Source organism: Pogona vitticeps, chromosome 3 (assembly GCF_051106095.1).
Source record: "Pogona vitticeps strain Pit_001003342236 chromosome 3, PviZW2.1, whole genome shotgun sequence".
Lineage (NCBI taxonomy): Eukaryota > Metazoa > Chordata > Lepidosauria > Squamata > Agamidae > Pogona > Pogona vitticeps.
Window position 1 is genome coordinate 16,948,893 of NC_135785.1, and position 16,781 is coordinate 16,965,673.

At 40.1% G+C, this 16,781-nt stretch overlaps 1 protein-coding gene across 11 annotated transcripts in view; it reads left to right on the forward strand.

The window, feature by feature from the left end:
- TNIK (TRAF2 and NCK interacting kinase) overlaps positions 1-16,781 on the forward strand; it is a 327,386-nt gene that overhangs the window by 224,781 nt on the left and 85,824 nt on the right. For 5 of the 11 annotated variants that reach the window (XM_020793810.3, XM_072996187.2, XM_072996191.2 and 2 more), the window contains exons 13-15: positions 10,609-10,719; positions 13,674-13,760; positions 16,247-16,456. In XM_020793810.3, the coding sequence (XP_020649469.2) occupies positions 10,609-10,719; positions 13,674-13,760; positions 16,247-16,456 (408 nt within the window). The remainder of the gene's footprint in view (positions 1-10,608; positions 10,720-13,673; positions 13,761-16,246; positions 16,457-16,781) is intronic. The other 6 variants (XM_072996188.2, XM_078389655.1, XM_072996190.2 and 3 more) reach the window with 3 other exon arrangements.

A 16,781-nucleotide genomic window follows, 5' to 3' on the forward strand; every position in this document is an offset into this window, starting at 1 on the left:
AGAGTAGGAGGTTTGTCTGATAAGTGGAAGCTGGAGGCATTCAAAAGAAAATTGAATAACCATCTGTCAGATCTGCTTTGATTTGGATTCCTGCATTGGACTTGATGGGCTTATAAGCCCCTTCCAACTCCATTGTTCTATGATTCTATGAAATTTAGATATTATAGCATATCCCTATAAGGTTAGTGAAATAAAGGAGTCTGCCAGCTTTGCCTCTGCTTGTTCCTTATCCAGCTGTGGCACCTGATATACATTTGAAGTGAAATAACACAGAGGGTAATAAACTTGCATTTGGATTGAGAAAATAGATGCTTTTTTGTTTTTCTCACCATTGGTTAGGTAATTATAATTTCACCCTTCAGGACAATTGAATCATAGACTGTTCTTTTTTGTTGTTGTTATTGTTAGCTCTAATGCTCATGTCAAAATGGGGAAAGACACAAAATATACTGAGTGCCCTGGACAATGTAAAAATGTTTCACACTTACTTTGTACTCCTGACTGACCCAGCAGGCTGAGTTACGTAGGTAAATCTGTAGCACAAGATTTTAATCTGCCAGTTAATCAGTAAATTGGTTTTAGATTACTGAAATTATACTGAAACTATGACAAACAGGACAGACTTGTGCCTTGGAACACCCTTGATTTTTGTTGATTAAGTATGTAATAGCATACTTATGTTTTTATTTTGCCCTTTTTCCAATAGATCAGTGAGGCATGCATATGAATGAACCACTTTTGACCTCACAAAAGCTTTAGTACAGCTGGAAAGCAAGTAGCACTAAAAGGTGGTCCCACAATCATGAGGGAATCTTTCTGAATGAAGGGTCTCCTTGTTTTAAATTCAACCTTTTTGCCCTTAGAAAACAATAGCTCACATAAAAGAAGGCAAGACTGGGATACGGATACACTTTTAATAGACCAAAATTTGGGTTGTCAACCAAGAAAGTTGACAGCTCTAGTGTTTTTGTGGGGAATCCAATAATAATAATAATAATAATAATAATAATAATAATAATAATAATAATAATAATAATAATAATAATAATAATAATAATAATAATAATAATAATAATAATAATAATAATAATAATAATGGTGATGGTGATGGTGATGGTGATGGTGATGGTGATGGTGATGGTGATGGTGATGGTCGTGATGATGATGATGATGATGATGATGACAAAACAACAACAGCAACAGTAGTAGTAGTAGTAGTAGTCGTCGTCGTCGTAGTAGTAATAGTAATAGTCGTGTCTTGTCAAGTCAATTCTGACTTACGGCAATTCTTTTCAGGGTTTTCTAGTTATAGAGTAATCAGAAGTGGTTTGCCATTCCCTTTTCCCAGAGGTACTCTGAGACTGTGTAGGTTGCCTAGGACAGGCTGGCTCTTCCAAAATGCACAATGTTAAACTGAATTCCCAATCTCTGGGTCCTCACTCAGATACCTAACTCACTGAGCCATCTAGCCAGCTGTTTACTTGGCATCAGATTCATGTCTGGGAGGAAAAAGGGAGGGCATTTTAGAGTCTTAACTGGAATTCTGTTGCACATATACATTCAATTTTCTCTTGTACAACAGCCTTATTAGAAAAGGCCTGGGATCTGCATAACAAGCATTTCTTAATGACTTGATCTATCCCATGAAGTGGAAGTAATCTGTAGTTCCTGATTATTAATTTTATAAAGGATTTAGTTATTGCTAAAGCTACAGCATTAATTAAAATTTTTAAATATTATGTCTCTTGGGATACAAAATTGTTGTTGTTTAGTCGTTTAGTCGTGTCCAACTCTTCGTGACCCCATGGACCAGAGCACGCCATGCCCTCCTGTCTTCCACTGCCTCCCGGAGTTGGGTCAAATTCATGTTGGCTGCTTCGATGATGCTGTCCAACTATCTCGTCCTCCGTTGTCCCCTTCTCCTCTTGCCTTCACATTTCCCCAACATCAGGGTCTTTTCCAGGGAGTCTGCATCCCCAAGACTTATTATGGCTTCAGACGGGCTCCCTCATCATTTAAAGCTTGTCATCACGTATATGGTATAAAGAAACTGCTTTTGCATCTTGAAACAATAAAGTGGAAAGGGTTGGGAATGGAATGATAGGAGACAGCTTTAAGCATTGCCTGTAAAGTTGGCTAAATAAGCCTCATAACAAATTTGATGACCTTGTCGGTGAATACAGGATGTGTAAATCAAGCAAAATCAGGGAAATGTTTTCACATTTAAAAAGGGAGGTAATTGTTAAATAATGGATGTTAGAAGACTTCGATGAGATTATGTTTTTATTGGTGTGTGCTCTCAAGTCACTACCAGCATAGGGTGACCCTGTGAATTAATTATCTCCAAAGGACCCTATTACAGTGGTGCCTTGACTTACGAATGTCCCTACTTATGACCATTTCAAATTACGACCAGCTCCGGCTGTAAAATTTTGCTTCGACTTGCAGCCCGAGCTTCCAGTTACGAACACAAAAAGGCAGGGGGAAAAAGCGGAAAATTCAAATTTCTAACTGTAGGTGATGACGAGGCTGCTTTTTTGTAGCTTTTTCACCCCGGCAGTTAGAGAGTGTGCAATCGGAGGAGGCTGCCTGGTAAGGTAAGATGGTGTTTTCTGGTTTTTAAAAACTGTTCTGGGTGTTTTTGCAGCGTGGTTTTGGGCTGGGGGGGTTATGTTTCTGTGCTATGATGGGTCTTGGGGGGTTTGTTTGTTTTTTGCTTCCCCCCCACTTCCGATGGGTCTTGGAGGGTTTGGTTGTTTTTTGGGTTTTCCCCCACCCCATTTCCCCTGGGTCTTGCATGCTTCCCTTGTTTTTTCCTTTGTTCTCTTTGCATTTCCAAACTGCTCCCTTTGTTCTCTGTGCATTTCTGACCTGGTCCCTTTGTTCTCTGTGCATTTCTGAACTGTTCCCTTTGTTCTCCGTGCATTTCCGATCTGCTCCGTTTGTTTTCTGTGCATTTCTGATGGGTCTTGCACACTTGGTTGCTTTTCCTCTTTTTTTTTTTTACCCCTTTGGCCGAAAGAAATTAATCAATGAGTCTTGCAGTGATTTTTTTTTTTGGTGATTTCTTTCTTCGGCCAGAACAGATTAATTGCATTTCAATGCATTTCAATGGGAAATGGTGCTTCGACTTATAACCATTTCGAATTATGCCCATCTTCCGGAACCAATTCAGTTTGTAAGTCGAGGCACTGTATTAGCAAGATTATTTATCGTGGTTTATTTCCCTTTGAACCTGTATCCGTACCATTAACATATTCCAGGGACTGAAGTAGAAAAGAACTTTTAATTGTATTAGAGCACAACTAGGTGGGGAAATTTGGAGCAATCCAGGTTGCAGTTAAAAGGCTCTCCCTTGAGAAAGCTCCAGATAGGACTTCAGATTACCCTTTACTGATGCCCCTTTCCTTCCTTTTGTCATGGTTGTCATTCTGTGGGCTGCCACGACTTCCCTTTATTGTTTAATTTAGTAAGTGGCATAGCGCTACAGTGGCACATCAGCCTAGCATGGATACTCCCCTATATCTGAAATGGAGCTACATTACTTAGGGGGGGTATTAAAAAAAATTGTGAGAAGAACAAAGCAGAGGAGAAGGTTTCCCCACCATCCTTTCCACTGTCACAACCCACTGAATACATCAAAGGGCTGTCACCAAAGAGAATGCCACCCACAGCTCTACTTTAGGAGGGAATTAAGCAGCCACACAGACTGTAGAATGGGATGGTCAGGAGCACTCCCAGTTGCAAACCAACTGTAGCTTTAGTGCGGTGCCAGAAAGGAATGGAGCAGCTTGCAAAAGGGCCAAGATGGATTGTTCTTGCTTAAAACACATGTGGTCAGTGGAAGATAGGGTGAACCAAATGCAAATCAAATAGCAAGCTCTATGTTTATCTGATCTCTCCTTTAGAAACATAAACATTCCTTTCTGACCTTTGTTAAAAGTTACTGAGAATTTGACATTGGGAAACGTAGATGAGAGATAAGACTGTGTTGTACTAGTGTGGCCATGTATCTTGGTTTTGCAGAGGACAGTCCTTTATAGGCTTTGAAGGTCTATCCAAATCCACTTTAAAGGGGGGAAAGGCCATAAAGAAGAGCAGGGGCTTTGACCTGGCTCATCAGCACCAGCATCTGGACACCAGCTCAGTAGGCATATACTTGTCACAGTCTTCCCTAGTGTGGTGAAATATGCTGGATTTCTGTTTAAATTATGTTGTTTCAAAACGTGTGCTTATACATGTAATTAGCATGTGTTTTTGCTAGTGTATGTCTACTTTTAGCAACAGATGTCTCCTTTTTTGCTCTTGCCATATGTTTGTTTGTTTGTGTGTGTTTTTAAGTGTAATGTCTTTATTTTCCTATAGAAACAACGAAGAACATGCAGTACAAATGAAACTGCAAATAAACATGCTCATTAAATGCATGGTGCCAGTAAAGAGGGGAAAGAATTGAATGAAACAGGCAATTGCATCTTTCCAAGCTTTGTACGACGGTCATACTCAAAGTAGCAGAAACCCTGTTGCTTAGCATAGCAAGTCGCAAGAGAGGAAGCCCCATGAATCTATGGGGATTTGATACGTTCCATCAATTCAGATGGGCCCACCTAGATGTGACTTACTATGGAGGAGTTGGTTTACCAGATCCCCACTGATTCACTGGGCCTACTCTAGAGTGGCTTACTACGCTAAGCAAAAGGATTTCAGCCAGTGTCAATTTAGGCCAAAAATGGCAAGATTTCATCTGTAATTGTTGTTGTTCTTTAGTTGTTAAGTCGTGTCCAACTCTTCGTGACCCCATAGACCAGAGCATGCCACGCCCTCCTGTCTTCCACTGCCTCCCGGAGTTGGGTCAAATTCATGTTGGTCGCTTCAGTGACACTGTCCAACCATCTCGTCCTCTGTCAGCCCCTTCTCCTCTTGCCTTCACACTTTCCCATCATCAGGGTCTTTTCCAGGGAGTCTTCGTTTCTCATGAGATGGCCAAAGTATTGGAGCCTCAGCTTCAGGATCTGTCCTTCCAGGGGCAGATCCTGAAGCTGAGAAACTACAATTCTGTAATTGTAGTTTCAGTTAAATTTCACATTTATGCTATTTCTTTTGATTGCATTCTAATTTAACATGCCTTTTTATTAAATTCTTTGTTATACTTTCCTTGTCAGTTGCAAAAGTGAGACAGTGAGTGGAACTGCAAAGCTGGTTTATCCACAAGTTAGAAAAAAATTACCATTTATTTTGGTTAACAGTCCTTCTAATATGACCTGACGTGAGTCCTTTGTTGGTTGGTAGGAAAGTGTTTATCTCTGTATCTTTCACGCTATGCGAACACATAAAAATTGGCTTTAGCATTTGGAAAAGGCCAGAGAGTTTACACATATTAATATTTTATGCTGCAGATGTGCTATTAAGCAGGAGAGGATCAGCATGATGTGTGGAGTCTTCTGGAGGTACAGTCCAAGAAAACAGTGTGTGGCTGCAGTTTGCAGAATAGTTAAGACTGAAGACAACTTCTTTATGATGATTTCTGGTTTTCTGAAACTTGAGATCAACCTATGACCTGAACAGATGGCGGAGTGTTAGAAATTTGATAGTTCTCTTTGCTATTTTTTCCTCCTAATGCAGTCAAACTTGTTGTGGCAATCCTTATGGTAGGCAATGTGTACAAGAAGGGCTTGCGTGTTCCAAAGAAGTTTAGAATGTTCAAAGTTTGGAAATTGTAGTTTATAACGGATTCCCCCCCCCCATTTCTTTTGAGAACTAGTTCATTACTGTTTTTCGTTGTTGGAAGTGTGCATTGATCAATTACTTCCTACCAACACACTTTCTGGCTGCTTTTTAATATTACCTTTAAATACACATATAGCTACAAAAATGGGTAAGTCTTGGCAAAAGCAACATTCTATTCAAATGTGACTCATTATATCAAATCAAAATAAATTAAACACACATCCATCTTTATGGTAAAAGTAACAGTATTGGTAGTAGCACAACCTCAAACATAATGCTGCAAGTCACCTTGAGTCCTCTCGAGGAGAAACACATGCTGTAAATGTTTTAAACAAACAAATAATAATAAACACAATGTATTGTAGGTTACCTATTTCCTCATAAGGTACTACTTTCAGGCTTTAGGGGTGCAGTGGATCTTCTGTGACCACTGTGAACATAGAGACATTCCACATGCACAGCAGCTAGGATATCTGTCTAGCAAGTGTCCAGCAGTTCAGTGTTAGTGGTACAGTGTCTCTTTCTCAGTAGTCATACAAACCATGTACTGTATACAGAAAAGAAGTACTGGTAGTAGTATAGGACTGCACTCAGGAACAGAAGTGAATTGCAAGCTAAACTGGTAATGGGGGTGGTCGTGGTAGTTCAGACTTTTGGAGAACAGCTAGATATAACATATGAGGTTATTTTTTCTCATAATTTTAAAGAGATTAATGGCAGTAGTGAAATGGGTGATATCAGGTGAGGAGTGTGGCACCAAAAAAGGTGGAGTTCACTCTTTTCCTCTCGACATGTTTTCCAAATATAAAACTGTCCACGTAGAAATTTGTTTCCTAAGTACACAGCCATAAAACAAATACAGTGGTGCCTCGCATTACGACGTTAATTCGTTCCAGCGAAATGGCTGTAGAACAAAAACGTCGTAATGTGAAAATAAAAAACCCATTGAAACGCATTAAAGCCCATTTAATGTGTTCCAATGGGCTAAAAACTCACCGTCCAACGAAGATCCTCCATAGGGCAGCCATTTTTTGTGGCTGTCTTGCAAGGAATCTGTCCCAGAAAACAGCGGGGAGCCATTTTATTTACCCGGCGGCCATTTTGAAATAGCCAATCAGCTGTAGGAAAATCATCGTTTTGTGAAGAATTGGTTCCTGAAGCAGGGAACCAATCATTGCAAAGCGAAGAAAGCCTATTCAGACCATCATTTTGCGATCGCAAATGTGATCGCAAAAACGTCGTAATGTGGTTTTGTCATAAAGCGGGGCAATCGTAAAGCGGGGCACAACTGTACTACTGCTACTCCTGTTACTGTTGATGCTACTTGTGGTGGTTGTTCCCTGGGTTTTCTGGGTGTAAAGTAATTACAATTGTTTACCCATTTCTCCTTCTGGTGGTCACTCTGGAACCTTACAGCTTCAAGACCACACAGACTGGTTCTTTTCCCAGAAGATGCGGTGGAGAATCAAACCCTGACACCTGGCTCCATAACCAAGTGCTCCAAACCACTGAGCTGTCCAGTCAGATTACCCATATTATGCCTCTGCAGGTTTTCCCTCCAGTGCAAATAACCACTTTGGCTAGAGGGATTTTAATTTGAAGAGAAAGCCTTAATCCCTTCTCTCAGCAACAAGTCTGGTCTTTTTAAGGCTCCCCCATGACTGTTTTTTATTTTATGTTAATCATAGAAGAATCCTAGCCTTGTGACAAAGATGGCCTATGAACCCCTGACATCTGTGCCACCTCTGCGCTGTTTTCCACATGACTGCCCTCTAGTGGTTGGACAGTGTCATCGAAGCGACCAACATGAATTTGGCCCAGCTCCGGGAGGCAGTGGAAGACAGGACGGCCTGGCGTGCTCTGGTCCATGGGGTCACGAAAAGTCGGACACGACTAAACGGCTAAACAAACAAACAAGCCCTCTAGTGACCACTGTGTTCCCTCTTCCTTCCATGTTATGTCCACATGCAGAGCCTGCCCTATTTGCATTTGACATCCTTTGTTATGTGTTCTTTGCACAGGATGAGAAAACTAAGCTTCAGTTGCATGTTAATTTCGATTCGTCTCTCCAATCATCATCAGTAGCAAAATATCCTGTACTGTTGTAATGAATTTATTTGTTCAATTTAAAAAGAGAGAAAGAGAAAGGGTCAGATGAGCCCTCAAAGTCCCGCTTTGTAGAGTGGGGGTGAAGTGTATAACTGCAGAGAAACTGCTAAATCAATAAACTCTTAAAGATTCATGAAATAGCAGGAAAGAGTAGATAAAATTTTAGCAATTTTTTATTTTTTTTTAAAAAGGAACTGCTCATGGTTCCAGCAGTGAGGATGCATCACGAGAAGGTATATGCCATGGCAGGCTTGTTACAGCATTTTCTCAACCCACACCACTGACTTATTTTGACTCAAGGAAAACTGAGTGATGAAATGTAAACATATTACACTAAAAGCTGGTTTTGGTGGAAAGGCAGTCACTTTTTCAGAAAAAGCTATGAGTATCATGCTAGTAAAACTGCAACATTCTCTTAGCAGAAGAGTGAGAACATGATCAGAATCTGATTGGAAACGTACATTTTAGCTTTAAAAAAAAACAGAATCCAAGCACCACCCACTCAGCTGTGTGCTGCTATCATCGGCCAGACTGCTTAATGCCACTACTAATGAAGGATTTTACACATCTTCATTTCTCTTTCAAGGCACACAGCCTCATATGTAGACACATCTCATCCGTGGCTGCAATCAATACTGAGTATGCCTTGTGCTGCAGACCTGAGTAGCATGTAATTATGGGACCGTATTGATTTCTGTGCAAAGAGGTTGCTAATATACAAAAAGCTGCTTGACTTTCAAATGACTGGCCTTTTCTTTCCCTGAGCAAATTAACATGGCTTAGAGAAAGCCATGTCTGTGTTGGGATTTCAGATCACATGGTAGCAACAACACGAACAATGTGTCAGTCCTCCTCTTTTTATAAATCTTGATCACTCCAAAAAAATTTTTGTCCATTCTTTTGTGACTGCCCAGGGAAAGTCTTGGACCCCCAGTCCAGGTGGCTGAGCCCTCCAGGTGGTTTCCTGTTGGAAGCAGCTTCTTTTGCTGTCCAGCAGGTAACCACAAATTCAGTGCAAGAAATTGAGAGTGGAAAAACCACAGGCTGCTTGCATGTTAATCCTAGCACAATCCATTAATGTAAGCATCAGTGTCTCATGGTCCAAGCAGCGGAGAACATGTCCACCACCCTGCTCAAACAATAGGCTCTTCTGAAATTTATGCTTGAAAAAAATCATCATCACTGTGGCTTACTTTCAGAAACACCATGGGTTCCTTGTGCAAAATCCTGAAGTTATGCTAAATTCCAAGGAATGCTCTGTTTTTTGTCTTCAGTGTAAAAAGTATTCCATAGATTTTTTTCACTTCCAGAAGTCTGAGATACAGTATCTCCTGTCCCCATGTCAAATGGCTGTTCAGGACTGTACTGTACTCTTCATCACTTTTGAGAGATTTTGTATTCTTGATTTTGGGACAATCAAAGTCAGTGTGCATTCTTTGGAATCCAGTAAAAATGGTCCTCATTATTTCCCTTGAAGCCACATGGTTTGCTCTGGTGAGAAGGATACTTCTACATAGAATCTTTGCATATCGAATTTAATAGCTCTTCCGTGTTATTTAAATTGTACCAGTGACTATTAGCTGTGGGACCTAAAATGGATCTCCACATTCAGATGTAGCTTGCTGTTGAATACCATTTGCTGGCAGACATTAGCAGGAAGAGTGTTTTTGTGTGCTACTTCAAAAGGACCTCAGTCCTTTCAGGAAATAGCAGAGTAGACTAAAGTGATGGGTGGCCTGATGTTTCTGTTCAGCAGAGCGACTCTTCATGTGAGTCCATAGAATCCAGGATGTCATCCATCAGAGATGAACTAATTTTAGTTATTCTTACTAATTTAATCTTACTCATTATTCTAATTGTCCCGAAATCTTAAGATCCTTCTGTTGGTTGGTGTCCTGCCTCTTCTGGATCCAAGTGGTTCTATGTTCACTTAATTTAATCTGCAACTAGACTTTATGGTATTCGAAGCTCCTTTATGTTATTTTCTTGTTTAGGAAAACATTTAATTTGTTCCTAAATCAGTGAATCAGTGAAATGTACCAAAGGACTCACTGATTCAGTGTAACAGGTTTTCATGGATTCAATATGTCTACTCTAGTTGGGACTAATCAGTGGATTTATGTGCATGGAATCTACTCAACATTGATGTGGTTTATACACTCCTATTGTCTGACTAGAACAGAGTGATGTGGATCTATCATAGGATACATTTTTTTTTAGTTAAACTTCATTTCTTTGGGAGATAGGGATAAATTATCTGTCACAATGACATTTGAAGCTCTGTTGCTGTGCAGGGATACTCTTCTAATGAAACAATAAAATCTGAACAAAACAAAAGCAGTAGTTTTACTGTACCTTTAAGGCTAACATTTATTTCACTGTGAGCTTTTGTGGATAGAATCTACTTCTTTAGATGCAAGGAATGCAAATCTGAGCTGTAGTTTTAATGCTTTATTCTCACGACAGGTTTGCTACTCATTTGGAGGTTTCTAGCTTGATGCTTAATCCGATCAAACTTCTGTACTATTAGAATCTTCAGGCCAGATTGTGTTTCATGTACTTGAAAAAAAAAATTATATCCATGAATGTTCACTATTCATGAACTAAAAAATGTGTTAGTTCTAAAGGAGGCACAGTATTTATTTCTTTCATATTGTTGCTGAAAGAGACCGATACGACTCCGTCTCTGAAGCTTGTTCTTACGAGATCTTCTGTGTATACTGGCCAAAGATTTTACCAGATTTTTATAGAGTTACACCCCCCCTTCTCTTACAGCAGCAAAGGCGGGAGAAGGAATTAAGAAAGCAGCAAGAGCGAGAGCAGAGACGGCATTATGAGGAGCAAATGCGCCGAGAAGAGGAGAGGAGGCGGGCTGAGCATGAGCAGGTAACTCACGCAAAGCTCCAACTTACCAAAACAACACATCAGAAAATCTGATGTGGCCTCTTGGTGACAATATCAGTTTACCAGTGATTTAGAATTATTAGTTAATCACTTCACTGAATTTACCACTTTTTGGAAGGCATGTGGGTGGTTACCAAGAGCAGTGTTTTTCTGTGGTGGGACTAGCTGTGCAGAGTCACATTTGTTTGCTTGATAAAATGTCTTAAGATACGCAGCCAGTGGGTCTTAATTGTGACTGGTCTCCGTTTATCCACTGCAGTGCTGCGGTTTAGCAATTTTATTTTATTGAATTGGTGCAATAAAGCACATGCCTGACATGTAGAATGTCCAGGTTTCACCTCTGGATTTCCAGTTCAGATGGAGCCACGTGGAAGATAAACCCGCAGAGGATTACTGTTCTGAAACCCCAGAGAATATCAATAGTGCTGGGCTAGACAGAATAAACTGACCTAGATTCTTAGGTAACTTACCTTTGATGTGGATTTAATGGAGGAGGAGAATATATATACTGTATATATATTTAAATTAAGTGTAACACATAAATTCGATTCATTACATTTGTTTCTTCTGAGGACCTTTAAATTAAGTGTAACACATAAATTTGATTCATTACATTTGTTTCTTCTGAGGACCTTTTTTTTCCGACCAGGCAACTTGTAAAATTCTGGGAGCCAATTCATATTTATTTGGTCCCCTGTCCTTCATTACTCCCTTCTCCTCACTCAGCTAAGCATGTAAATGATGATTGTGTCACTTCAGCACTGTATCTTCACTCCCCAGTTTCAGTTGAGTTCTCCCACATCCTTTTTTGTTAAAAAAAGTTTAGTTTACAAAAGTTGTCCAGGCAGTGATTCCAAATTTTTCCCATTCAGCTCCAGCTTGCATTTCACAGTTACCACTGGATTCATTACAACTGATGCAAAACAAGTAGTTAAAACTCTTTACAGGGCAATTATAGAACTCTCTAGTCAGAAGTAAGCCCCACTGGGATGTACTTCCAATTAAGTGATTGCAGTTTAACTGAGTTTGCTCTTTGACATGTTAAGATACCATGTTCAGTTCATTACACTTTAGTTGTTTCCTATTTCTACTTCTGAACAGTTAAGAAATTGTTGTATGTTGACTATATATCAGTAAGATCAATTAATACAAAACTGCGAGATACAGTAGATACTTCACATCCACACTTTCAAAAAGTTTTGGTGATTTTGTCTCCAGATCCTTTCTAGCTCTCAGTGCCTGAGCATAGGTACTCACCCCATCATTTTAGAGTGAACCCCAAACCCCATTCAAACTACAGGATGTTCTGATTTTTGCTACATCTAAAGAATATATAGGGTTAGGCAATGTAAATAGAATGTACAGTATTAGTGTAACTGTGTTGGAATATCATAAGAAATCACAGTGTGGTGTTATAGAAATGAACTGTGGTGAGCCTAAGGTTCACATGTTTCCCTGGCTCTCTCCCCTCTGGGATGGCTGTAACGAGGAGATTAATGGTTTGGTTTTGTCCCAAGACAAAGTTTAGGATTTGTTAACAAATATAGCCTGCAACTACCATGAATTTCCTATTTGGATTTTTAAAATTTATTATTTGAAATAAGAATAATGATGTGGAAATGGATTGAAAGTGTGGGATCATGCCTGTTTATGCAGTTTAGGGTGGGGGAGTGAAGTATTCAACGCTTCGTAGGATTGCCCTGCAGTTTACCTAAGAGGAGCAAGAGGAGCACCTCACCCCAAAGTGATAAAATGAAGTATTCCCCCCCCCCCGCTCAGACCAGAGGACTCTGGTTAGAGTTAGGAAATCCAGCATTCATCATTGCCCTACCAGCCACTCACATAAGCACTGATGTAATAAGAGATACTCAGAAAATGATGCACATCTGCCCAGTTGAAGCAGGGTTATGCTTCCAGTTTTCCTGGTATAAACAATGGGTCCCAGCCCAGTCTTGGAACAGAGCTTTAAAGAAACAGCCGCTCTGAATAGTATGTCTTTTCTCCTACAGTGGGGTCTGGACTTGAGAACTTAATCCGTATTGGAAGGCGGTTCTCAAGTCAAAAAGTTCTCAGGTCAAATCTGCATTTCCCATAGGAATGCATTGAAAACCATTTGATCCGTATCTGCTCTTTTCCGTCCATAGAAACTAATGGGAAGCTGCTATTCTGCCTTCGACCACTAGAGGGGGATATTTTGTTTCTTTTTTTCTTAGGTCAAGAAAGGTTCAGGGAAGGCAGGGAAAATACAGTCCAGGCACTACAAGTACAGTGGACCCTCTACTTAAGGAATTAATCCGTATTGGAATGGTGGCTGCAAGTCGAAAAGTCTGTAGGTCGAATCTCCATTGACCTACAATGCATTGAAAACCGATTAATCCCATAACCAGTGGTTTTTATTCTATTTTTGTTCCATTTTGGGTTTTTTCTGGTCTGTAAGTCGATTCTCCGTCTGTAAGTCGAATCTAAATTTTGCAGCCAGAGAAGTCTGTAACTCGAAAAGTCTGTAAGTCGAGCCATCTGTAAGTCGAGGGTCCACTGTATTTGTTTCCCAGCAGTAGAATAGGAGTGGTCAAAATTTAATTGGCTTTTCATGAGCATGTTAATCCTATAATGCGCCCCTGCCTCTTTTTGCAGAACTTGAGGACTTGTGGCCCATCATGTTTCTTCCTCTTTTAAAAATACTGGGCTGAGGCAATCCTGAACATAGCAGTGTCATTTATTTTGTGGAGTATCCGCCGCAATTTGTCAGAGTGGTATTCAGCTGAATCTATTGCACTGTGATAACATTACAATTCATTCTGTGCCTTGTCCTGTCTCTTCAGGGTATCTGGAGTTCTTCTTCCTTGTGTTGCTATTTCTTTCTCTTTGGAATTACGGTTCTTTCTTTTCTCTCTCTCTCTCTCTCTTTTCTCTGCTCCCCGCTGCCACGTCTCCAGGAATACATCAGGCGGCAGTTAGAGGAAGAACAGAGGCAGTTAGAGATCCTGCAGCAGCAGTTACTGCAGGAGCAAGCGCTTCTTCTGGTAATGGGGAGGCCGGATCTGTGCCTTCAGCCTCTGCGCAGTTCCATTTTGTCTGTCGCAAGATTGCATGCTATCTCCTACATGGACCTGTGCCTTCAGACTTCCAGGGTTGCCACATGTACTAAAGAACCATTCTTCCATATCTTGCTAAACTTCAGTAGCTTACCTTCATTCAAATATTTGGGAGATATAACATTTGGAAGCTTATGGCAACTCTATAAAGTAATGTTGTTAACACCATGAAGGAATGGTGTTAACACAACAGACCTGGTGCCATTAAATGCCTTTGAGAATCCTTAGGGGTGACAGAGGTCTAAAAGGTGGTTTTTAAGTCACGAGGAAAGAGTGTGGCCAAGAGTTCATTGTAATTATCTGCACATAGGTTCTGTTGCAGGAGTTAGGGAGAAAATGGTTTGAATGTACTACATTACTGAAGCTTACCTTGTAGGAAGGTGAATAGATTCTCCTTCAGTAGCCATGTATTACTAAGGCGGTGTGGACTGCTTCAGTTGGAAGTATGCTTTAAACAAAAGCAAGCAAGATAGCCAGGCATCAAAGCCCCTTAAGTGGCAATCCTGAAAGGCTAGGCCAGTGGGGGCATGGAAAGTTGTTCGGTTAATGTATTTTGCCAACTGCTATCCTGGTATATCCAGCTCCTGATAGGTACAATGTAGGTTTCTTTTGAGAATGCAAACCACAGCCAGAACGTTTGCCTTGCCTTTTCTGTCAAGTAATGGGGTGGGGGGTCACAAATTAAGGATCCCTTACTATGCCCGCCTTTCTTTGCTTAGTCTGCTTCTGGAATATTCTTCAGTTTCCTGACAGAAACAGACTTCTTGTGCATGCTGCATTTCCTGTAGAGCTATTAATTGAAGGTTACTGGCAGTATGCGTGCTGGCATATAATCTTACTAAAATGTATTCGCTCCCTGTAAGGTCTGCTTGGTTTTATGTAGAATTTGATGGCATATTTCATTTCCAGGCTGCTTAGCTATACTTTCCTGACAGAAATACTTTGGCATTGCTTTTTCATGCTGTTTACAGTTTTGACATATTTTTATTGCCAAGCTGCCTGCACATGGACTTCTTCCCTTTCCTCCTCTAAGCCAAATTTAGATATTGCTGTTTCGGATGTCAATTGCTTTCCTTTTTATTATTATATTTTTTCAAAAATAATATTATGTTTGTCAGTGCTGCTGTTGCATTCATACCTTATTTTCTTTCTTTCCAGTAGATCTCTTAACTATTGGGACTGATTATGCAAACTCTTTCCTTTTATAAATATGAAACCAGTTTCATAATCCTGTGTTATGAAACAGTAAAGCCTGGAAACTAGCTAGTTAACATAGTTACTGTAATTAATAATAAGGCTCTAATGTTACATTTCAAAAGTATTATACCAAGTAAGAGTGAGAGCAGATTTTAAAAAATGTATGACAAGTAACATTTCCTAGTTCCTTTTGACATTTTTAAAGGGTGATTTATTTTAGAGGTATTTTGAGTAGAATTTTTGTGCCATTCTACTATAAATCCTGACTTTTTAATAGAAAAGTAGCAAGTAACATAACAATGCACTGTTGTTTTCATATGCATTTGTAGTAATTAATTATTTTACTTTGCAATGAGATACATAAGGAATCACTTCTAAGAAGTAATTCACCAAGCTCAGTGAAAAGTACTTTTATTGTTAACTGTTAAATGCATAATATAACAGGAAATAAAATGTTTTCCTCACCAGAAAATAAATAGTAGTTTTGTGACTATTTTCCCCCTGTGTTCTCTCACTTGATATAATACTAACTGTGTGCTCTCAAGTCAATTTTGACTTAGGACAATCTTCCCAACTTTTCTAAGTACAGTATAAAGGACTCAGAAGTAGTTTACCAGGCCTTCCTTCTGATGGTGCTCTAGAATGGTGCAGATTGTTCAGTGCTGTATAGGTGGCAGGGCACATTACCCCATCAGTCACCCATGCTGCGTGTGATCTTGGCTGTCTCCTCTCTCAGGAAGCACTGTGGGGATTCAAACTCCTGGCCTGAAGTTCAGGAGCCAAGTCCTCCGAGCCACTGAGCTGTACCAGTAATTGTGCTCTTGATGTAACCCTGATTAAATGAAAATGGAGTTCTCTGTTCATCAAGAGACAGTGAAAGCAATGTGAAGCATAAAGTTTAAAAATATATGTAATGAAGTACATGGGCATGCATTTGTGTCCAAACAGAATAAATTAGACCTCTCTTAAATCAGAGCCCCTGAGCAATTAATAGCATCCAAGAAACTACATGGGGCATTAGAATGCTGAAACGCATTTACTCCACTGTGTACAGGGACCAAGGTTCACATCTTATATGGAGATGACTGCATCTTTAATATTAGGATTAATGTTTCTACTTAATAACTTGTTTTCTCAGCACCATCCAGACTGTATTTTCTGTGGCTTCATATTGTGGGTTCCATTCATTGACGTTGTTGTATCCTATATCTCGGTAGGAATATAAGCGCAAACAGCTAGAAGAGCAGCGGCAAGCAGAGAGGCTACAGCGGCAGTTGCAGCAGGAACGGGACTACCTCGTCTCCTTGCAGCAGCAGCAACAACAGCAGCAGCAACAGAGACAAGAGCAGAGACCAGCCGAGAAGAAGGCCCTTTATCATTACAAGGAAGGGTTGAATGCCAGCGAGAAGCCAGCATGGGCAAAAGAGGTAAGGGATGGACATTTTTCTTCTTTCTCTCTTAATTATGCGGTTGATAGAAGTTGCAGCTAAACAAACTCAGGCTCCACGTGTTAAGTAAAGCCAAACCCCTCACTTTCTCATCCTTCTATGGATTATTCAGTATTGCTACATCTTTGTTACAGTTTGATGTCATCTAGGTTCCTGTGCTGAGCAGGTCTGATTAGATGATCTTCAAGTCTTTTCTGTTTCCAAGCATCTAGAAAGTCAAATCTGCCTAGTATCGTGTCATGCTATTTACTGCACAATTCCTGATTACTGTATTTGCCAGCGTACAAGACAACTTTTTGGGCCC